The sequence below is a fragment of the Juglans regia genome, chromosome 9, assembly GCF_001411555.2.
Source record: "Juglans regia cultivar Chandler chromosome 9, Walnut 2.0, whole genome shotgun sequence".
In the NCBI taxonomy this organism is placed as follows: Eukaryota; Viridiplantae; Streptophyta; class Magnoliopsida; order Fagales; family Juglandaceae; genus Juglans; species Juglans regia.
In genome coordinates this window covers 22,895,643-22,920,471 of record NC_049909.1, presented here as the reverse complement: position 1 = coordinate 22,920,471, position 24,829 = coordinate 22,895,643, and the positions used below count along the sequence as shown (strand labels likewise).

General features: G+C 34.8%; 2 protein-coding genes across 2 annotated transcripts; one reads left to right on the top strand and one right to left on the bottom strand.

The window, feature by feature from the left end:
- Positions 1-893: 893 nt before the first annotated feature.
- LOC108992005 (putative anthocyanidin reductase) lies at positions 894-7,673 on the bottom strand (the record flags this gene model as incomplete). Its single annotated transcript, XM_035693879.1, has 6 exons — positions 894-1,286; positions 1,355-1,455; positions 4,664-4,667; positions 6,749-6,856; positions 7,262-7,416; positions 7,497-7,673. Coding segments are annotated over 6 exons (699 nt in total), but the record flags the coding sequence as incomplete, so codon positions are not given.
- Positions 7,674-22,099: 14,426 nt separating this feature from the next.
- LOC108992229 ((-)-germacrene D synthase-like) lies at positions 22,100-24,584 on the top strand. The gene is made up of 7 exons (XM_018966724.2): positions 22,100-22,228; positions 22,373-22,655; positions 22,880-23,255; positions 23,374-23,592; positions 23,698-23,836; positions 23,950-24,198; positions 24,291-24,584. Exons 1-7 carry the CDS (start codon positions 22,100-22,102, stop codon positions 24,582-24,584), a joined length of 1,689 nt encoding a protein of 562 aa, XP_018822269.1.
- Positions 24,585-24,829: the final 245 nt, after the last annotated feature.

The following is a 24,829-nucleotide window of genomic DNA, read 5'->3' as shown; positions in this document are numbered from 1 at the left end:
CTTCATGGAGAATAATCTGAAATCATTAATGGTTCTGAAATCTATAGAATCAGGTTGTATTGAATAAGCATCCAAACTCAGGAGGGAAGGGAAGCTGTAATGGCGATAAATTTCCATGGGCGGTAGCAGTCACCCACGAGTGTGTCTCTGTTTTTGGCTTAGTGCCAGCTAGCATATATGGTGTGAAAAGGGCATGTGGGCCTTGTCGTGGGGTTTCATGCCTCAAACAAAGGTTACTCCAAATGCAGAGGACAAAAATAAAGGAAATGTGTTATATGCTAACTGTCCTCGCATTTTTTTATTGTCCCTTTCTGTTCCCATCGCTGTTTGATGTTGCTCTGTGAATATTCTGTTACCCTTTAAAATACATCATCAAAATTCATTTTTTCTATTATTAGAATATTATTAATATTATTATTATTTTGAAATTAGAAAAAAGTTAAATTATTTATTATATTTAATATAAAAATTTAAAAAAATTATAATAATAAAATAAAATAAGTTGAGATAAGGGCTAAATCCTCTTGGTGTAGGAGCAGCTAAAATTCAAGATAAGGTCCGGGGGCCATCTCTCTCTCTCTCTCTCTCTCTCTCTCTCTAGATATATATATATATATATATATATTATATCTGTCATTCTTTTCCTGAAAATCTCTTGTTGTTCATTTTGTAGTGCCCTTTGTAAGGACATCTGCCTGCCTATAGATTTGTCATTTCATTTCATTGCTGGAACATCTGTACGGCATTTAAAGCTCTATGGCACATGCACCTCATAAATGTAGAACACTAACCCACCCTCCTTATAACATCGAACACTTTGTATAAAATTCTGAATTGAGGAAATTTAATTGATAATTCTTTTATCATTTTCAGTCTTGAATGTCTGCGTTGGGGGTAGTTTGGCAGCAGATGAACACACACGACTCCTTGATTTAGACCCTTCATCTGGAGTGCCACAATTGCTGTGTCTGTGTTGGATTTTATTTATCTTAACAATGATTCAAAGCATGAGCTCTTTGAAATAGCTTTTTAGCTAAATTTTTGCAAAGAGTCGCAACCAGATACCCCACCGCATTTGAATGCTACACCAGTTTGCATCGAAAGATTCAGTTTACCAACGTAGCATCGTCCATTACTTTGCAGGAGGTAAAAAACCATACTCTAAACAAGAAGTGATTGTCTCATGTATTATGTCTTGTAAGCCATGTTTGTAATTGAAACCCAGATCTCTTAGCTTCCTGGAAGAAATTTCATGAGGGACTAGGTTTTCTTCTTTCTCTACAGACCTGCACGAGAAAGGATATCAGAGGAAATAACCAAGTTTAAGAAAGTTATCTTTAAACACAGAAACTACCTAATATTAGAGCAGGGGTATTCCCCAGCTAGATGCTCAACCAACTTGGACATTTGACAATTTTGGGCGCAGCATATGTATCGACCTTCTGCTTTAGCATGCTCCATAAGGTATTGAAGAATAATTTAGAACAACATGGAGCAGCACATCACAAACAGAAAGGCAAGGAGCCTATCATTGTATAGCTTGTATAAAATCGTGCTACCTCTGCTCTAGAGTTTTTGATTTTTCTGTTATTTGTTTCTTCTTTGCTGAGTTGTATAGAAAAGGGTATTAGTGTCTTTACAGACTTAGTAGGCAGTTAGAATATTCTCTGGCAATTGTATATAGTAGCACACCTTGTAATCTTCAATATAACGATTTCAACAAATACACAGAGAGCATTTTTTTCCTCTGCTGTTTTCCTCTGCAAATTTTTCCTTTCCATTTCCATTTCTTACATGGTACCAGAGCTCCCTCGATCCAATGACAAGCGATACTGAAGTGCCCACTCCTCCACCATCCCCATACGCGAACAATCCTTCTTCGCGATTCCTCAATTTTTCTGACCCATTTAACCCATTCCGAATTGAGAATGGTGATAATCCAGCCGCTGCGTTGGTCTCTGATCTTCTCACCGCTGATAATTATGTCAGCTGGTCGCGTGCTATCAGTCGAGCTCTTCGTGCGAAGAACAAACTCGGTTTCATCAATGGCACACTTCTTAAACCAGCCGATCCTTCTGATCCCCTCTTTGAAGCTTGGGAACGATGCAATGATTTGGTAGTTTCTTGGCTGCAAAATTTTGTAAGTTCTTCCGTTAAATCAAGTCTTGCGTTGGTTGATGATTCACGTATTTTATGGATTGAGCTTAAGGATCGTTTTACTCAACAAAACGGTCCCCGCATTTTTCAGCTCAAACGTGATTTAGCTAGTTTATCACAGAATCAGGATTCTATTAGTATTTACTTTGGTCGCCTTAAAGGCTTATGGGATGAGCTTGCTGTGTATGACCCTCTCCCTGATTGTGATTGTGGCAAACTGAAAATTCTTCATACTCGTTATGACCGAGATTGTGTTATTCAGTTCCTTATGGGATTATCTGACTCTTATTCAATTACAAGAGACCAGATTATGCTTCTTGATCCCTTACCTCCCCTCAACCATGTTTTCTCTATGGTTCAGCAGCAAGAACGCCACCACCAAATGATTTCTCCTTCTTCCCCCTCTGATCTCATGGTTATGATGGCCAAGTCTTCTTACAAATTCCCCAAACCCATTGCCAAAGTCACTGCCTCTGGTAATCCCAAACCCAATCGACCATACTGTTCCCATTGTAAAATCCAGGGTCACTCACTTGATAATTGTTTTAAGCTTGGCAATGCTGAACCTCCATTGTGTACACATTGTCACATGACTGGCCACAATGTGGACAAATGTTACAAAATACACGGATATCCGTCTGGGCACAAGCTTCATGGGAAGTCCAAGATTTTTTCTGCAGCTGCCACTCAATCTTGCGTACCACCAGAAGTTGATAATGAGGATGCGTCAACTGAGACCATGGCTCTGACCAAGAGCCAATATAATCAATTAATTGCTCTATTGCATTCCCAAGAAAGCAACTCTACCATGGCTTCACTTTCTATTGCTCAGCCTTCCTCTTCCTCATCTCCTAATAATGTCAGCAATTCCCGCGTTTCTGGTATGGCTACTTGTTCATGCACACACACACAACATTATTCTATTTCAAACACTACACCTTGGATCATTGATACTGGGGCAACAGATCATATGATTTGTTGCTCCTCTTTTTTTACATCCATTACTGCTGCAGTTTCTTATAAAGTCAAGTTACCAAATGGAGAAACAGTTCCTGTTACTCATGTTGGTATTGTGCAATTGTCTGAACACTTAGTGCTGCCTCACGTGTTGTGTGTGCCTTCCTTCCAGTTCAATTTACTTTCTGCTAAGAAGCTTGCCCAACATACTTCTTGTTGTCTAATTTTTCTATCCAATTCTTGCTTCCTTCAGGACTTAGCATCTTGGACAACGATTGGGATGAGTGAAGTAAGAGGAGGTCTCTATCACCTGCTCAGGTCATGGGTGTCACCTTCAGCTTTGGTTGATGCTTGGCCTTCTTTCTTATCCAAAGACCAGTCCATTTCTGCTTCCGCCACTCACACAGCTTCCCTTTCTAGTTTATGGCATTATCGGCTTGGCCACATATCATTTTCCAGATTGCTTTTGATTAAAGATCCTATTGTAATAAACAATTTGCATTCTCATAATCAAACTCCTTGCTCCATTTGTCCTTTAGCAAAACAACATCGCCTTCCTTTTCCATCCTCTAATCATTCATCTTTACATGTTTTTGATATTATCCATTGTGACATTTGGGGTCCCAATTCAACTATTGCTGTTGATGGTTCTCGTTTCTTTCTCACTATTGTTGATGACTTCTCTAGGACAACTTGGGTATATATGCTTAAACACAAATCTGATGCAAGGACTTGTATTGTCACTTTTTACAATTTAATTGAGACTCAATTCAAAACAAAAGTAAAAGTTATAAGGAGTGACAATGGTTCTGAATTCCAAATGAAAGATTTCTATTCTAGTAAAGGCATTATCCACCAGAGAAGTTGTGTGGAAACACCACAACAAAACGGTATCGTAGAGAGAAAACATCAACACATCTTGAATGTGGCTCGTGCCTTAAGATTTCACTCAAATCTTCCCCTCAAATTCTGGAGTGACTGTATCTTAACAGCAGTGTATCTCATAAACAGGACTCCCACCCCTTTACTTCACAACAAAAGTCCTTTTGAGATCCTTTTCCATACCCCACCCAAGTACAATCATTTAAGAATTTTTGGGTGTCTTGCTTTTGCCTCTACTCTCTCCCATGGAAGAAACAAGTTTGATCCACGAGGAAGGTTGTGTGCCTTTTTAGGTTACCCTTTTGGAGTTAAAGGATATAAATTATTAGATTTATTAACTGCACAACCTTTTATATCCCGAGATGTCCAATTCCATGAAACCATTTTTCCCTTTCATTCTCCTCATTCTAACACCACATTCCCTTCCCTTCATTCCCATCTTTTACCTATACACAATTCCACTTCAACTACTGCAACACTTCCTCCCACTTTCATTTCTATTCAGCAACCAAATATCCTCCCTCCAGCTCATACTCCTATCCCCGTTACTTCACTACCCGAGACAATCAATCCCTCTTCCCTAACCCCATCTTCCACTACTACTATCTCTTCACCATCTCTCCCTTTGACACTTCCAGCTTCATCATCTTCTTCTCCACCAGCTCACCTCCCTCCTCGCAGATCAACCAGGACTCGAAGTGCACCCAAATACCTGCAGGATTATCACTGTCAGCAGACAACTCTCACAGCTCCTATCCCATTGTTGCACAAGAAGTTAATGCCTTCTTCAGGTAATCCTTTTCCACTTCATCATACTTTATCTTATCATTCTTTTTCACCTCCATATCAAGCATTTTCCACTATTATTTCCACTCACATTGAACCACAAACTTACAAACAAGCCATTAAAGATCCGGGGTGGTGTCAAGCCATGGATACTGAGTTGGCTGCTTTGGAAGACAATCAAACTTGGGAACTAACTGATTTACCACCTGGAAAAGTTCCCATTGATTGTAGGTATGTCTATAAAATCAAGTATAATTCTGATGGCACTATAGAAAGATTGAAAGCACGATTAGTAGCCAAAGGCTACACTCAACTTGAGGGGGTAGACTACCAAGAGACATTCTCACCTGTTGCCAAACTGGTCACAGTGAGATGCCTCTTAGCTATTGCATCAATTAAAGGCTGGTATTTGCATCAATTTGATGTAAACAATGCCTTTTTGCATGGGGACTTACATGAAGACATTTATATGCAAAAACCTCCTGGTTACAAGAAAGGATCTCCACACCAAGTTTGCAAGTTACTCAAAAGTTTATATGGACTCAAACAAGCATCAAGGCAGTGGTATTCTAAATTTTCCACTGTTTTACTTGAATCTGGATTTTCTCAATCTAAGGCTGATTATAGCCTTTTCACAAGAGACACACACGGCATCTTCATTGCTTTACTTGTGTATGTTGATGACATACTTGTTGCAAGTAATGATCTGACTTCTGTACATGATTTAAAGATTTTTCTACATAGCAAGTTTAAGATCAAGGACCTTGGCCCTTTAAGGTATTTCCTTGGTATAGAGGTTGCAAGATCAGAAAAAGGGATCCATTTGTGCCAAAGGAAATACACATTGGATATCCTTGCAGATTCGGGTACCTTGGGCAGCACACCTACTAAAGTTCCTATGGATCAAAACTTGAAGCTCAATACATCTACAGGCATTCCATTATCAGATCCTAGTGTCTACCGAAGATTAATTGGTCGTCTTTTGTACCTCACCATCACTCGGCCTGATATATGCTTTAGTGTTCAAACCTTAAGTCAATTCATGGCTAACCCCACTGATACACATCTGTTAACAGCTCAGAAAATTCTTAAATATCTCAAAGGTGCTCCTGGACAAGGCCTTCTCTTCCCCACTTCTTCTTCTTTTCAGCTTGAAGCTTATTGTGACTCGGATTGGGCCTCTTGTCCAGACACAAGGCGTTCCGTGACTGGATATTGCATTTTTCTTGGCTCTTCTTTGATCTCTTGGAAGTCCAAGAAACAAACGGTTGTTTCCCGATCCTCAGCTGAGGCAGAATATCGAGCAATGGCAGCTACTTGTTCAGAGTTAACATGGCTTAGATTTATTCTGTCTGCACTTCAAGTACCTCATCCTCATGCTGCTCTTCTTCACTGTGATAACCAAGCTGCTCTTCACATCGCTGCCAACCCCGTCTTTCATGAACGAACAAAACACATCGAGCTCGACTGTCACTTAATTCGTGATAAGATCCAAGAAGGCAGCATCTGTACCCGTTTTGTTCCTAGTTCCAATCAGCTTGCTGACTTTTTAACAAAGGCTTTGTCTTCAAAGATTCTTAATCTACACTTATCCAAGATGGGAGTCGTAAATCTTTACGCTCCATCTTGCGGGGGGGTATTGAAGAATAATTTAGAACAACATGGAGCAGCACATCACAAACAGAAAGGCAAGGAGCCTATCATTGTATAGCTTGTATAAAATCGTGCTACCTCTGCTCTAGAGTTTTTGATTTTTCTGTTATTTGTTTCTTCTTTGCTGAGTTGTATAGAAAAGGGTATTAGTGTCTTTACAGACTTAGTAGGCAGTTAGAATATTCTCTGGCAATTGTATATAGTAGCACACCTTGTAATCTTCAATATAACGATTTCAACAAATACACAGAGAGCATTTTTTTCCTCTGCTGTTTTCCTCTGCAAATTTTTCCTTTCCATTTCCATTTCTTACATAAGGAATATGTGGGCACTGCATATATCTTCGATGTGAACTAAAGCAATCGACCCTATTCTTGCATTCACAGCAGATAATATCCTAAAGGTCTCAGGTTCTCCTGTATAGATGATCATTTCAACATGCTCGAAAATTTTAGTACTTAGATCTTATATGGATAAACCAGAATACGTATTGTTCACATGCAGAAAAACCAATCGTAGACTTGTATTTGGCTGTAAATTAAGTAAACAAGTTCTTTTGTAATAGACTTGCAAATACCAACAGTAAGGTACATGTCATGAGATTAGATTTTCTTGGTACGTATAACTGATGGGATTCTATTCAGAGCAAAACAAGAAAAACAATACAGGTATAGAAATGCAGGAGAACCAAGAACCAAATGAAAATGTGGTGATATCGTTTTTTCCCCCTAATGTAATCGGTAATTAGCTTGCTTGTTCAGCCAGGATTTGTAGGGCTAGTTTTATGGTCGTGAAATACTGAGAGATGATTGCAAATTCCCTCGTTATTGGAGACAAGAGAACTCGAATGCTTGAGGGGACATCCAAAGTGAGTGATGGACCAGCAACAGTACTAGTTATTACTGAGACGAGATCAATATGATTTTCATTTGCAAATTTAAATGCTGCTTCCTCCGTGAGACGCTTTGTAAGTACATAAATCTGAAATAAAAAACCACTACATAAGATTAGAGAACAGCTTCATAAATAGCAATACAAGAGGGAGAGGAAGAACCACGTACCCATCCACTTGCTTTTGTATTCCAGACATGATCAACCGGAGTTTGGCAAGACTCATCAACTACAGATCTCCAATTTCCAGTGATGTACTCTTTGGCAGTGAGAGTACTAATGGAAGATGTGAAAACAACCCTTTTCACAGATTTGGATTTTAAGCAGGCTTTGAAAACGTTCAAGGTTGGTCAATGATATTTGATTGAGCATAAGTGTCTTCAAGTTGAGAAGAGAGAAACCGAGTGTTAAAATGCGACTTTTATCCAACATAATGGCTTCTGAAAAGTTGTCAATAGCTTGGTAATTAATTAGTTATCATGGGATTACCTATGAATCTCAACCGCTCACTTCCCGTCCACATGGATAATAGGGATAGTGACTTTGCTGTGACAATTAAGGTTTCAGTTCAGCCTACATACATTACCCATATATAATTCCAAGAAGATGAAATATGGGTAATATTTCGTTCATATAGAAAATCATAAAAAATATTGGAAGTGACAAAAGAATAAAGATAACATATTCAAGTTAACTGCTACCATCGCCATGGGCACATTGGGCAGCCTTTTGAACTACTTTACAAGCACCTAAAAGGAAAAATGCCCACCGCGGATGCGATGACTCCACAAGCACAATCTGGCCCATGGGTTATGGGAACCCCCAACCTGCGCCCTTCGGCTTGAGAATCAGCATCATGGGCTATGCGTAGAAGGGCTCAAATTGATTTTTAACTAATTAAGGCGTTACCATGACTATATATAGTTGTAGTTTTCATTTTGTTGGTCTTTTGTTTTTTTCCACTTTTATTCAACTTCAACCCAACTAGATCTTCGTCCCTTCTTCGCTTGAATTCCAAGACTTGCCTGGGTGGTTGGTTTCATTTACGCAAGAATATTTGGGCCCGTTTGGCTGTGTTTTCTTAATAAGATATAGGTCTCAGAGAAATGGAAAAAATAAGAAGGAACAATATTAATTTAGTTATTTATCGTTTTACTTTTTTTAATGAGATTTACTATGCATAGCTACCATTCATTCTCACACCTTATGTCTATAACTTTTTCATAGGTGTTTTTCATAGGATATAGGGTGTGGGGTGGTAAATAATGATTGATAAGAGAATTTTCATTTCTAAAACTAAAAACAGGAAATAGTTTTAAAGTTTTTCCGAAAGTTCAGCAAACTCTAATTAATATGCAACAAATAAATGGTACTCAACAATTGACCCTTTCTTCACCAATTTCCATGTCAATGAAGCTCGATAACTCTATCTCTCTCTCCCTCTAATCAAAACGAAAACATACATTAATCCTCTCTAGTCTCTTCTTAGAATCCATAAGCAATTCAAAAAAAAAAAAAAAAAAGAAAAAAAGAAAAAAGAAGTCATAGCTATGAGACATTGAGTAAGAAATTAAAACTATTGGACTTTGTTGTTTGTTTTTAGGTAAAAATAATAAGGAATAGGCTTTTGGACTTTGTTGTCCATAGTAGTGGAGTCTCATTCTTTTTTTGGGAGGAGTCGGAGAGATAGTAATTCTCCTCTTGGAGAGGATGAAGATGATACTTCTCTTATGTTGGAAGGGGACGTTTAGGTCTGTTTTACGGAGCGTTCATCTTTGTTAGGAGTGAGTTTTTAGAAGTTAAGATAATATCCATCATAAAAAAATTTGTGTGGGGTGCCCCAGAGCAAATGCATTAGTTTGACTTGTACTCTAGATTTTTTTCTATATTGATAAGTCGCAGCATTGAATGAAATGAAAGTCTATTTCTATTAAAAAAAAAAAAAAAGACGCACGTCATATGTGCATGCTTGTCATAGATGGGCCACACGATATATCTCTGTTGGGCCACAAGTTAACGGTGATTCATATCATGCACACTTGCTAATTAAAACACAAGTAGGACGTGAGCATGCATGGGCGGAATTAAACATGTATTGCTTTGGGGAACCTCGGCCCCACAAAGTTGAAAAAGTTTTAACTTTCTTTTTAATTTTACTTAAAGTAAACTAATTTATAAAAATAAACTTTGCCCCAAAAAATAATGATATAATTTTGCTCGGCCCCCACAATTCAAATTCTTGGTTTCGCCCCTAGATATGAGAAGGGATAGAGAGTGCAGCAATGGCGTTGCCATTTTGAGATCGATGCTGCTTCTTTGAACCTGTGGCTTTCGACGTGCATGCTATTGTTTTGGTCCAGATTGAGCCTCTGATCTAAGCCTGATATAAACTGAAAACCGTCACTTTTGTAATTGGCATGCACCCTGTATTTTTGTTCATCAAGCAATTTGTTTAAGGATGCATGCAATATCATATTTATGATGAAGGTTATTAACATCTTCTTAAACATCGTACCGTAGAGGCTATTCTAATTGGCGTGAGAAAAATTGCATTCTTTTTCGCCTTGAATACAACACCTTTATGAAGTCTCGTTGAGTCTGGTTTGGCAAGGTACTAAAAATGGTTATTATACTGTTTAAGTCTGGTTATCATCGGTGAAGTTATTTATTGAAAAGGACAAAGCTGAAAGTTCATGTGTTGCTGAGTGGAAATTATTTTGGAGAAAGTTTTGGAATATGAATTTGCCAAACAAGGTGATTTTGCCACATTTGGATAATGAGAATATATGAAAAGTGTTGAGAATATTTGTGAATAGTTATGAGTAGAGATTGAAGTGAGTTTGTGAGTTTCATTAAGAGTATTTTGAGTTGTTTAGATGTATGAAGTATGCTGAATTGTTGACTTTTGGATATATAGTTGAAAAATATGTAGGTCTCATCATTAATTGATTTTTTTTTAATGATGATGAAATGATAATTTTATTTATATATAATAGTGATAAATATTTTATTGATTTTATTTATTTTTTATATATAATAGTGATAAATATTATAGTGATTTTATTTTTTATTTATATAATAGTAATAAATATTATAGTAATTTTTTTCGTTTCCTCTCTCTCTCTCTCTCTCTCTCTCTCTCTCTCTCTCTCTCTCTCTCTCTCCCCCACGCCCGTTTCTCCCCACCCAGCCTCACCGCTACCACTGACGACTCTCCCTCACGCCGGCTACCAAACTAGTCACCACCGATTTCCCTCACGCGTAGCTCTCTCTCTCTCCCCTACGATAACCCAACCGAAATGGGTTTCTCTCCACTTGTGCCGCCGTACACGGCCACCCAGCCTCACTGCCACCACTGGTGACTCTCCCTCACATCGGTGACCAAGCCAGCCACCACCGATCTCCCCCACACGCAGCTCTCTCTCCCCTACAGTAACCCAACTGAAATGGGTTTCACCAAATTTTTGTCCACTTGCGCCGCCGTACGCGGCCACCCAGGCCACCGCACCTCCACCACCTCTCGCAGACCCAACCACCACGAACCTCCTTCCCCTCTCCCTCTCCCTCTCCGTCGCACATTGGCATTTGCACACGACCTTGTTCAAACTACTTCAAACGTGTTTGGAGACTTTGTTCAAGAGACATTGTTCAACATAGTGGCAAGAGACTTTGTTCAAACTACTTCAAACATGTTTGGCATGTGAAGTCTCCTCATCTGTATGAAAATATTTGAGAAATGTTCGCTGTCCAAACACAGACAAGGGGAACTCTATTTAAACAATTGAAGCTACCTATTTGTTCCAATTTATCTAGACTTAGCTGTGATTGCAGAGATTCAAATTATTTTGAGTCAGTTTGAAGAGGTTGAGGTGATTCATGTGGGTAGACAAGGGAATGAGGTGGCTCACCTACTTGCACAACATACTTATTTTGTGGATCATAGTGTTCATGGTGGCACCAATATTCTGGATTTATTTATAATCGTGTTATTTTAGATTCCGCTATGTAAATGCTATGCTCATGTATTATGTTCTTCTGTACTTGTTACAATATGAATGCAATTTGATGTTATTATAAAAAAAATGAAGTCGTTGAGATTAAGAATCTCAGCTAATAATAGAGAGGGGGAAAATATAATATTAAGAAAGTTGAACACACGACAGTTCGTGATTGAGTCACGTGTTTTTCATTAATATTGATGGATGAAAAAGTTGATGGGAGAAATTATAATATCTAAATAATTGAAATCACAATATGTCAATTCTGTAAAAAAACACAAGAAGTTAATCCAAAGTCAAATATATATATATATATATATATATATAATATAAGGGCTGTGTGACCAATTTTATCTAAATATAAAATTTGTCCATATGATTTATCTCAAAATCAAATTGCTCAACGCCTCAATCCGATGTTTGTCATTGAACTTTTATTGCTGAGATTTTAGTAAAGATAAATTGTGTCATACGTTGTAGTAGCGACAGTAGAGCCAAAGACATAGTGGGGTTGGGTTGGATAATAAGAGTTTAGTAGTTAGACTCGGCTTGTGAGTCGAAGCCATCATCACCTTTTTATTTGTATGTTTTTGTTGAGTCGGGCCATGATCAATTTATTGTTCGTTAAAATTATATTAATTGCTTTACTTTTACTGTTTGGTTAAGTTGGCCCAAGAGGGAAATCAGCACATGCAGTAGAAGGAGGCACTTGTATCCGTAGGCAAAATCTTAAATCAATTTTCTTATTTTCTTTTCTATCATCTTTTACTTCTATCTCTATTTTTTGGAGGTACTCCATCGAAGAGTTATTTTCAGTGTATTTCTTTACCAAATATTTTTGGAGTGTTACAAATTGTTTTTATTTTTTGGGCAATTAATAAGTTGCCGTTTGGTGCCTTGCACGTGATTAATAGAGAAAAACGCTTTTAGCCCACAAAGTGAGGTTAAGAAATTGGTTGGAACCGCATTCTACATGGTTGCTTGCTTAATTGACACAGCTAGCTGTGCGTCGATTGATCAAGTTGTTTGGGTACGGAGTGGTAGTATATTTTTCAAGGCTCGTGCTAGAGCTACCGAGAATACCGAAGTACAATGCATTTTTTTTTATTTTTTATTTTTTATTTTGCGTTTCTATTTTTAAGTATTTTTTAAAAAAAATTTAAACATTTAAAAAATTTTCACAAATTCATTTAAAAATAATTATAAATAATTAAGTAAAAATAAAATAAAAATGAGAATCGATGACTTTTCTTGACGATATTCCTATATCATTTCCAATTTTTCAAACAACTCTACAACTTAGCTACAATTTTATATTAAAAAAATTCACTTTAATAATTCAAAAGTGAGATAAGATGATATGTTTTTAGATGAGTTGAATAAAATATTGTTAAAATATTATTTTTTTATATTATAATTATTTTAAAATTTGAAAAGTTGAATTATTTATTATATTTTGTGTGAGAATTTAAAAAAATTGTAATGATGAGATGAGATGAGATAGTTTCTGTATCCAAACAAGCATCTCCAGTTATGAATTTTCCTCATTTTAAATCATCAATCTAGATGTTACTAAATTTTGAATCCAAATTCATTGATCGAGTCCCCTTCGAATTTTCTACCAATATTTATCTAAAACTCTCTCGTTTTTTATAAAGTCTTAAGCACTAACTGAGTCAATTTTACAAGTCTATTTCATTTCTAAATTTTCAAAGCCAAATCATGTTATAAAAAATAATCAACCAACCGATCCAGACACAGTCCTGCATGCACAATTTCATCAAATCGGCTCTTTTCTTTGTACAGATTAAACATCAAACTCTCATAAAAACCACTTATTTCAAATATTTTATTTTGAGGCTGGACATTTTTTCGTTGTACAGATTAAACAACAAGCTCTCATGTAAACATCAAGCTTTCAAGTTACCTACCCCTTTTGCTTTCAATTGTGTTCCTTTTTCCTTTTCATTTTCCACCGGATCTGTGCAATTACATTATGGCCGCCTTTTTTTTTTTTTAACGAGGAATGCATCAGTCATTATTTATTCTCATATTCTATATGTATAATTTTTTTATAAGGTGTGTGGTGTTTTTCATAGAATGTGTGATATTTTTCATATAATGTAGAGTATGGGATAATGAATAGTGATTGATGAGAAGAACTTTTCTATTTTTACGAAAGAATACCATCGTCAAAATTTATTCATTGTTATTTTTTTAATTTAATAATTAAAGAAGTATATTTTAATAAATTTATACTTTAAAAAAATGTTTAAGGGGTGTAAAAAGTTTTTTTAAAAAAATTGCAGATTAATTTTTCGGTAGATTTATTCCGTAGGTGTAACGATGTCCTATTTCAATTCTTCTCCTTTCAACTTGTAATTGCTTTGTACAAAGCAATCAAGCTACTTATGGGACAAGTCATTACTATTTATTATTATTTATAAATTTTAACTCAACTCATCTATCAATTCAAAGATAACAAGTCAACCATGTTTATCTTCGAAAAAAAAAAGTCGGACCATGCTTTTGTTTAGTGGGAAAAAAACTACCTGCCCTTTTCAACCATAAACATGTTCCGACTTGCATAAAATTTCCATAATATCGTAAAGGCTTCATTCACGATAATACCCTTTACTTTATGCAGACCGAATTTCATATATAGGAGACTGTTTAAATTTCTTTACGGGCCTTAAATCAGGAATCATGCTCTTTTTGAAGATTTATTTATTTATTTTTAAGAAACTTCTCAATTTATTTTATCTAATTATTATAATTTTTTTTAAAATTTTAATACAAAATAAAATAAATAATTTAACTTTTTTAAATTTTAAAATAAAAATATATTCTAATAATATTTTATTTAATTTTTTAATTTTAATTTAATTCATCTCATCTTATATACGAAAACAAACGAAGCTAGAAGTAGAGTATTACGTATAGGTAGAGCATTTTTTGGTTCCCTGCACTACAAGAAAAAGCCATTTATGCGGCCAAACAATATTGCCGCGAGCAACAATTGGACGGCAGAAGCCGTTTATCAACTGTAGCCGTGTTTTTCTTCTGGAGAGCAAGATATTCACCGCTAAAAAGATTATTTTCGGCGACAATATGTCGCCGCAAATATGATCGCATACACAATCCCGGTATATAGCACATATGGGTCTTTACGGTGACGTTTTCACTTTATTTGCGGCGATTTTTAACCGCCGCAAAATGTCACTTTAAAATCCTCCGAAGTGCGAACTCCCCTTATTTCTTTTTCCCCCTTATTTCTTTTCCCCCAAATCGACACTCCCTCTCTATTCTCAGTGAGTTTGTTGTTGCCCTTCCCAAGCCATGCCCGCTGCCGTGCCGTCGCCACCTCACCGAGGAGGTGAGTCTCTCAATCCTCCGTCTGTTTCTTTCTCTATCTTCGTCTGTGTGTGTGCGCGTCTCTCCGTTTCGCCCACTCTCTATTTCGCCCTAATTATCTCTCTCTCGGTTCCATCATCGTACGTGGGGATCTCGACCGGAGCGTGGACGAGGGGCTGCTGCTCAATGAATGGGTCTGTGTTTTTCAAAATTTTCCCCTCTTGTTTTAGGTATATGTATTGCAAGCATTTCATCTGAGCATAGTGCTATTGCCTTCATCTATGTTTGTTTTGATTTCGTAGATTTGGAGTTCCTGTGTATGAAGGTGGGTAAGTTCACTTTTATTTGGATATTCTCCATGATTGATTGTGAATCTGTTACGAATTTATTGTGAATCTGTTATGAATTGCCATGCTTTATCTATATATATGTTTATCTGATTTCGCCCTAAAATTTGTCTCAAAGGAAACCTTTGAAAATATACTATTTTTACATCTTCTATGAAAGTAATTCCAATAAATAACAAGGACATGAAGCGGATACTAATGAACATAGGAAGCTACTGCATGCATCTGCCAAATATTTAATATAATTTCCTTCTCCATGGATTTTGGGATTGTGCTGGCTCTAGCTGCTGTGAAATATTTAATCCACATCTAATCAAATAAATGCACGCTGAGGAGGGTAGTAACAGAGAGTTTTAGAGTCTGAAATTAATGTTACAACCAGCCCTGTGGTGGTGGAATTTTACCCGATATATACAATTCCAATACATGTTGAGGCTTTTTAGAGTCTGAAATTTGAGAGACATTGCAAGGATGAAGATCAGGGTCCAAACAATGACCTCTATTGTTCAATACTTTGTTAGGTAGCATATATATATATATATATATATAAACATTAATATATAATAGATATTCCATATCTTATAGGATGTGGAACGTCTTAACATGAAAAGATAGAGAGTACTAAGGGACAAACTGGAAACTTATTTGGGTGAAAGATTGTTGCAACTTGATGTATATATATATATATATATATATATATATATATTATATAGATTTGGCAATATATATTAATATTGCATGAGCAATATTTGACCCCTTAGAAATTGAGGCATGTGTTGGGGCACCAACCACAAGCTAGGCTGGTTGCACAGCCCACATTATCATCTCATAATACTCTTTCCAAAGAAAATGAGTTGAATTCTAATAAGTAATTCCCTTCAACATTTGACAAATCCTTTGATGCCACTTGGCACTTCCCACTTTTTTATAGCTTAGACAAAGATTTGTAGCCAAACTACCCACTTTTGCTACCCAAATCATGGGGCACCACTTCAGAAGGGACATCGGAGAAGCACTAGCAACTACCCTGTTTTGCTAGAAAGTAATTAAGGTGACTTGCTATATTTATACATATACACATCAGATTACAAAACGCATTTAGTGTAAAGTATATATTATATTATGTAAAGTATCATATTATATAAAGTATATATATATATATATATGTACATATTTAGTGAGCTTTAGTACATATTTACAAGCCTGAGTCTCTCAATCTCTTGTTTTCACTTTTGTTTGGTATAATTTTGTTTTCTCTCAAACTTGTTCATCCCAGAATCATAAACAAGAGGGGGAAATCTTTGCTATTCTGGTTATTTTTTGTTTCAGGTTGTTTCCAAGACATCTTACAAGTTTTAATTGATGTCTAAAGCTATGGGAGGTTAATTTACTTTTTATACTTAATTTTTTTTTATGCAAGTAAAATATGGGTCCAAAATATTTTTGTACATCTCTCAACTTTCTATTTTTTTCTTTATGCATTTTGCTCTTTGAATGGTCTTTAATAGATTGTTTGGTTTATGCATAATATTAAATACGGCAACTGTTATTATTATTTTACTCTTGTCTCTTTCTATTTCTATTTCTTTCTTTCCATGTTTTTGTGTGTGCGTGTGTGGCTTTATTAAGGGCTGACTTTAGTAATGATGTTTTCAAGTGATGATGCTTTCACTACCTCTCAAAAGCATAACATGATCTTGAGGATGTAGCCAAACTACCCTCACTGAGGAGGTGAGTCTCTCAATCTGATCTTGAGGATGGAGCCTAAAGTTTTATGTTTGTTTTGGTTGGACTCATTACATTCTCCCAGACTTGTTCATCCAAGACTTGGTTACTATACAATTTTTGATGCTTTCTTTTTGGTTACTATACAATTTTTGGCTGAGAAAATGTTTACATATATTAAGTTGTTGTGGCTATATGTGAAACCCATACGTGCACAATATCCAAGATTGCATTTGGTGATTCTATTGCAAACATATTTTTGAGGATGTTTAGTGCATGACTTGGATTTTGATGAATGTGTTCTGCATTTATTTTTTTTTTTGGGAATAATTGTTCTTTGCGGCAAATCCTAATTCGCCGCAGATATATTTTTTTAATGTTTTTATTATTTGCGGCGAATACTACTCGCCGCAAATAGTTGTTTCTGGAGAGCTAAGCTTGCGCCAAAAATGATTCTATGTTGTGTGAATAGATTATTTCCGACGAAATGTTTTCGCAGAAAAAGATATCCCATTCGACGAAATCTGAAGGCCACCGTAATTGATCAACCCAGAAGATTTATTCTCGGCCAATTTGCTGCGAACGAATATCGGTCGCATGAAGTCTTTTGTGGCGAGAATTTATATTTTTGTGGCGAATTCTACTCCCCGGAAAAGGCCAGAATTTTTGTAGTGCTGGTACGATTTCAGCTGCTCATGTTATTGATATTTATTTTGTTTCTCCTTTTGGAAGGAAACATGTATGTCCACCTTTAGTTAGGGGTGTAATCCGTCCAGGTCTTGGGGTTCATGGATTAAAAATTTTGGTCGGGCCGGACCGTTAGCTATCAATCTAGTCGGTCCATGAACATTTTTTTTTTATAAAAAAATTAATTAAATTAGTAAAATTAAAATAAGTAATTTTTTTAACATTTTATATATAGGTAATGAATATTAAATAATTTCAATATATATATGATAATGGTAATCTCTTGAATAAAAATTACATAATTAATTTATACAACTACTATATAAAATAATATTATATATATAATATTTAAAAATATATATCATATCTACATTCGGTTGGTCTCGGTCCAGTCTAGTCCAAAATAATCACATCTTAAGATTGATCAATAAGAATATCGATTCGGTTCGTATGATCTAGATTGAGTTGAGATGTTAAATTGAGTTGAGTTGAGTTGAATTGAGATGATAAAATATTATTATAATATTATTTTTTAATATTATTATTATTTTAAAATTTAAAAAAATTAAATTATTTATTTTATTTTATATTAGAATTTAAAAAAATTATAATAATAAATTGAGAAGTGTTGACATAGATGTAAAACCCAAACTAATAACCATTCGCTCCCGTAGATTTTTCCAGTCCGGATGGATGGTCTTGCCATCCTACCTCCAGTACATCTTAAAAATAAGATGTGACTGGTCTCAAAAAAAAAAAAAAAATTTATGATACCCGTATTAAGATTGTGTTTGGATGTTGAAGTGAGTTGAGTTGAGTTGAGATGATAAAATATTGTTAGAATATTATTTTTTAATATTATTATTATTTTAGGATTTGAAAAAATTGAATTATTTATTATATTTTATATTAGAATTTGAAAAAGTTGTAATGATGAGTTGAGATGAGTTTGGTAACCAAACTCACCCTAAGTGCAAGTTATATAAGTGATATATGAGATGTCTTATTGTTATTGTTTAGAACGAATAATTTCTTGTTTTTTTTTTAATAAGAATTATAATGAGATTTTAATTGTATTTTTTTTTTTTCAAAATCTTTTTTTTTTTTTTTTTCCTCAACAACAAGGGGAGGCGGGGGTATTTCAATTGTAGTTTTGATTAGTTCTTTTGGAATGCTAGTGTAAAAATAGTGTGTCCATTCCTCATGACGTCAGAAATCAATGGAAGACTTGATCCAAGATTTTTTTTTTTTTTTTTTCCTAATGAAACTCCGATTATGCCCTTGACTACAATAATTCATATATAGTTTTGAGATTGCTTGCTTGGTTTGGTTATTAAATTCATCTTAATTCATTATTATAATTTTTTTTAAAATTTTAACATAAAATATAATAAATAATTTAATTTTTTTAAATTTTTAAATAATAATATTATTGAAAAATAATATTTTAATAATATTTTATTATCTTAATTCAACATCTAAACGCATCTTGAGATCGAGGAAGCCATTAGCCATGCACCCATGGGAAAGCTGATCTTAATTTATAATCTAGAGGTCCATATACCTTGTGTGCGGCTATGCATGCATGTGGTCCTAGGTCATTTTGTGTTAATTAATAACTCCCATGGCCATGCATGCTGCTGCTTTATTTCAAATGTTTTATTTTTGAGTCAGGACACTCTCACAGAAACTACTTATTTCAAATGTTTTATTTCTGAGCTTGGACATTTTTCCGTTGTACAGATTAAACATTAAACTCTCACGGAAATCATTTATTTCAAATGTTTTATTTCTGAGCCAGGACACTCTCACTGAAACCATTTATTTCAAATGTTTTATTTCTGAGCTTGGACATTTTTCCGTTGTACAGATTAAACATCAAACTCTCACGGAAACCACTTATTTCAAATGTTTTATTTCTGAGCCAGGACACTCACGGAAACCATTTATTTCAAATGTTTTATTTCTAAGCCTGGACCTTTTTCCGTTATACAGATTAAACATCTAACTCTCATGGAAACCACTTATTTCAAATGTTTTATTTCTGAGCCAGGACACTCTCATGGAAACCATTTATTTCAAATGTTTTATTTCTGAGCCTGAACATTTTTCCGTTGTACAGAGTAAACATCAAACTCTCACGGAAACCACTTATTTCAAATGTTTTATTTCTGAGTCAGGACACACGACTTTCAAGTGACCTACCCCTTTTGCTTTCAATTGTGTTACTTTTTCCTTTTCTTTTTTCTTTTCCACCAGATCTTTGCAATTACATCACAACTTTTTTTTTTTTTTAATGAGGAATGGATCAGCCACTATTTATTCTCACATTCTATATTTATAAATTTTTTTATAGAGTGTGGTGTTTCATAGGATGTGAGATATTTTTTATAGAATGTAGAATGGTGAATAGTAACTGATGAGAAGAATATTTCTATTTTCACGAAGGAATATCATTGACAACATTTATTCATTGTTATTTTTTTTAATTGAATGATTAAAGAAGTATTTTTTAATAAATTTATACTTTTTTTAAAAAAATGTTTAAGGGGTGTAAAATATTTTAAAAAAAATTGCAGATTAATTTTTTGGTAGATTTCTTCTGTAGGTGTGACGGTGTCCTATTTCAATTATTCTCCTTTCAACTTGCAATTGCTTTCACAAGTAAGCAATCAAGCTACTCATGGGGCTAGTCAACTATGTTATATATCTTCGATTGGATTGAGAGGTGCGTTAAAATCATCTCGACTCATTTCATTTCATTACTATTTATTATTATTCATAAATTTTAATTTATATAAATTTTATTATTTTTTACAAATCATCTCAACTCATATCTCAACCATGCTTATCTTTAAAAAACAAAAGTCAGACCATGCTTTTGTTTGGTGGGGAAAAAATTACCCGTCGTTTTCAATCATAAACATGTTCAGACTTTCCATAATATTTCCATAATCCCGTAAATGCTTCATTCACGATAATACCCTTTACTTTATAAAGAACCGAATTTCATATATAGGAGACTGTTTAAATTTCTTTACGGGCCTTAAATCAGGAATCATGCTCTTTTTTAAGCAGAGTATTCTGTATAAGTAACGGGTTACAAAGTGAAAATTTGAAAGCAGCGTTATGAGATAAGTAGCTTGATCATAAAATTAAGATTAACACATATTAATTAATTAGATATATTATTATTAAAATAACTTTTTTTGAAACTAATATTTATGTACGACACATGTCATGCTAATTACAAGTACGTTATCCATCATAATTCATGATCATGTTTAATTCCATATTTTATAATTATTTTAAGTATTATACATATCATGCATCTCACGTTGCGTAAGATACGTAAGCTTTCAAAAGACAAGTATAAGATAAAGATTAGATTAAGCGACCATTCATATGCATAATACCAATAAAGTCATGGTGGATGTGCAAGCCACAAGATGTGGAACTGGTGCACAAACTTGCACATAAAATTAAGTGTGTTATCCGGTCAAATAAGTTAGATAAATCATATAACTCAAGGTACAAGAAATATTTTCAAATCAACCATGTCATAAGCATATTGCTTGCACTCTTTTATGAGTTCAGTACGTTGAACGATTTTATTGATTATAATGAATATCTTTGTACTAGACAATTCCTTTAGAATAAAAGAAATATTTTTAAGTGAAGTTCATTAGTAGTAGTACTCTGGCTCTCCAAATTTCTAAATACGATGCCGTTCTTAATCATGGAGAAGAAAGGTGTTACAATAAATCTTATTCCATTCTATAAACAGATGTAATATGAAAATAAAACTGAAAGCCGTCACTTTTGTAATTGGCATGCACCCATTTTTCGTTTTGGGGATGCATCATATTTATGATGAAGGTTATTAATATCTTCATAAATATGGTTCCGTAGAGGCTATTCTATGTGGCGTGGGAAAAATTGCATTCTTGAAGGCAAGAATACAACAACAAAATGAAGTCGTTCAAACATATATGAGATAGCCTCATTTGAATTCAAAACTAATCTCAATTCATCTCAATTCATTTAATCTTATCATTACAACTTTCTTAAATTTTTACACAAAATATAATAAACAATTCGATTTTTTCAAATCCTAAAACAAATTTTCTAAATTCTCACACAAAATATAATAAATAATTTAATTTTTATTCAACTATTCACAAATCATATCAACTCATCTCTAAATCCAAACCACTCCTAAGGCGTGTTTGGATTGAAAGTTGAAATAAGATAAGTTGAGATAAAAGTTAAAAATTGAATAAAATATTATTAGAATATTATTTTTTAATATTATTATAATTTAGAGATTTGAAAAAGTTAAAATATTTATTATATTTTTTATAAAAATTTAAAAAAATTATAATGATGAAATGAAATGAGCTTAGTTCACTAACCAATCCAAACGGGGCTAAGAATTTCAACTAATAAATAAAAAAAAGGGAAAAAGTGTATATTACCTACGAAAGATGAACACGTGACAGTTCGTGATTGGCCCTGTGTTTTTCATTAGAAACATTAATGCTGTTGCCTTCGATGAATCATCGTCTATAAGTACGTACCATGTCCATAACTTTTTTCATTCACCCCAGCCAACTGCATCATCTGATCCACATCAAGTGATGCTCTTAACATCCCAGAATAATGTCTCTTCCAGTTTCGACAAGTTCTGCTCAAACCCAGAATTCAAATTCTGTAGTAAATCGTCCAACAGCAAATTATCGTCCTAGCTTATGGGGAGATCGTTTCCTATCTTTAGCTAACAACTCCATGGTATATACAAAAGATACGTCAGACTACAGAATAACTTCCTTATTATTTCTCAATTATGTATTCAAATGCCAGAGTCTTAAAAGTAATATTATTGTTAACACAAATAATCTTAATTTGAAACACAAAACTCATTTGCTTTTGTAGGAAACCTATGGGAACTTGGAGCAAGTCCAGAAGCTGAAGGAAGAAGTGCAGAGAATGCTAATGGCTCCCGTCGATAAACCATTACAAAAGCTGGAGTTAATTGATGCGATCCAGCGTTTAGGCGTATCTTACCATTTTGAAAGCGAGATTGACTCTGTATTACAAGAAATTCACAAGTACTATTATTACAATGAAGATGAACAGGAAATCTCTGGTCATGGCCTTTACACCGTTGCTCTCCGTTTTCGATTACTGAGGCAACAAGGTTATAATATTCCAAGCGGTTAGTCCTTTTTTTCTAAATTGCTCAAGTTCATCAGATTGATCAACAACTTAAATCTATAAATTGTACAACTATTTAGGAAATTCAACTTTAGCTGCAAACTCATACTTGTGTTGAGCAGTTGAAGTATGTATGCATGCACTCATCTCATGACCTCGTTATTATATATCATACAATCTACATGCAAATGGGTCGCATAATGTGTTGGGTGGTAACCCGCGCAGATGTTTTCAACAAGTTCAAGGACAGCAAGGGGAACTTTAGGGAGTCACTTATTGACGATGTGCGAGGCATTTTATGTTTGTATGAAGCTTCGCATATGAGGGTGCATGGAGAAGATATACTTGATGAGGCACTCGATTTTACAACCGCTCGCCTTGAGTCGATGGTGACTGCAGATTCAAATCCTTCTGTTGTTGCACAAGTAAGTCGTGCCTTACAGAGGCCCCTTCGAAAGTGCTTGCCGAGGTTAGAGGCGAGACATTACTTGTCTATCTACCAGGAAAGTAGTTCATTTAATGAGGTTTTGTTGAACTTCGCCAAGTTAGATTTTAACATACTGCAAGGACAACACCAGAAAGAACTTGTCCATCTCTCAAGGTAATTAAGTTCATCAAACATATCGCACTCCATGATAAAGTTGGTGTTAATCTTGTACTTATAGGCATGCAAGAACTAAGGAGTAGATTTCCGCTAATTGTTTTGCATGCTTAATTAGGTGGTGGAAAGATTTAAACATCCCGATAGAGTTATCTTTTGCCCGAGATAGATTGGTGGAATTGTACTTTTGGATTTTGGGAGTGTACTTTGAACCCCAGTACGCTCTTGCTAGGAGGATTCTTACCAAAATAGCTTGCATGCTATCAATCATAGATGATGCATTTGATTCCTATGGTACGTTTGAAGAACTCGAGCTCTTTACAGATGCAGTTAAAAGGTTTGGCACTTGCATTGGAACGAAAGTGTCTTCAATAATTTTCTGGTGTTGAAGTCGATTTAATATTGTTTGATTGATTTTTTTTCTGTTTACAAATACCTTCAGGTGGGATATAAACTGCATTGACCAACTCCCACAGTACATGAAATTGATCTATAAAGCACTCTTGGATGTTTATGAAGAAATTGAGGAAGAGATGTCCAAGGAAGGAAGGTTCTACCGCGTTTACTATGCAAAGGAAGAGGTATATACATACGAGTCTATGACACTATCAATTCACTTTGGCTTAATCTTTTTTGGATTAAATGGGATTTATAGGCATAATAATTTCGTTTGTTTTAATTTTATAACCTGCAGATGAAGAATCAAGTTCAAGCCTACTTTGTTGAAGCCAAATGGCTTAATGAAAATTATGTACCCACGTTCGAGGAGTATATGAATAATGCACTTGTATCATGTGCTTACTCCACTATGACAACCTTATCTTTTGTTGGCATGGGAGACATCGTAACAAAGGAAGCCTTCGATTGGGTCTTCAGTCACCCTAGGATGGTTAAAGCAGCAGAAATCATAAACAGGCTCATGGATGATATTGTTTCCACTGAAGTACTTATAATTAATAGACAGCTTGTCCCCTCGTTTCCAAATATATATATGTGTGTGTGTGTGTGGATGATTTGGATTTCATTTTTTTGCAGTTTGAACAACAGAGTGGCCACGTTGTCACAGGTATTGAATGCTATATGAAGCAACATGGCGTGTCAAAGCAAGAGGTACATGAAGAATTTCAGAGGCAGATTGTGAATGCATGGAAGGATATGAATGAGGAGCTCCTTAAACCTACTCAAGTTCCAATGCCTCTCCTTTTGCGGATACTCAATCTCGCACGTGTAATGGATCTTCTTTACAAGAATGAAGACGCGTACACACATCTTGGAGGAGTACTGACAGAGGGTGTCACTTCATTGCTTGTCGATCCCGTATTGCTATAATTAACTATGAGTCTGTCAATGCAAAGCTCTTGGGATGAGAATATATCTATCATCTCTCTCATGTATTGCTTCCTTATAAAATAAAGCTCAAATAAACCATCCTAGTATCGATGTAATAAAAACTTATAAATTTAAAGTCATAATATAATCATAGTACGTAAGTTCTCAAGCTGATTAATCGATGTTCAATGGAACGTTGCGAATTTAGCGGTTTTCCTTTATGTTCTTGCAGTTCATTATGATAT

What these genes read in the sequence shown, in the direction of transcription:
- LOC108992229 (XM_018966724.2), top strand. Translation starts at nt 22,100, where the DNA reads ATGTCTCTTCCAGTTTCGACAAGTTCTGCTCAAACCCAGAATTCAAAT. An exon ending in AGGTTATAATATTCCAAGCG is followed by an intron (nt 22,656 to 22,879) that starts GTTAGTCCTTTT and finishes TAACCCGCGCAG; the next exon opens with ATGTTTTCAACAAGTTCAAG. An exon ending in GAACTTGTCCATCTCTCAAG is followed by an intron (nt 23,256 to 23,373) that starts GTAATTAAGTTC and finishes ATGCTTAATTAG; the next exon opens with GTGGTGGAAAGATTTAAACA.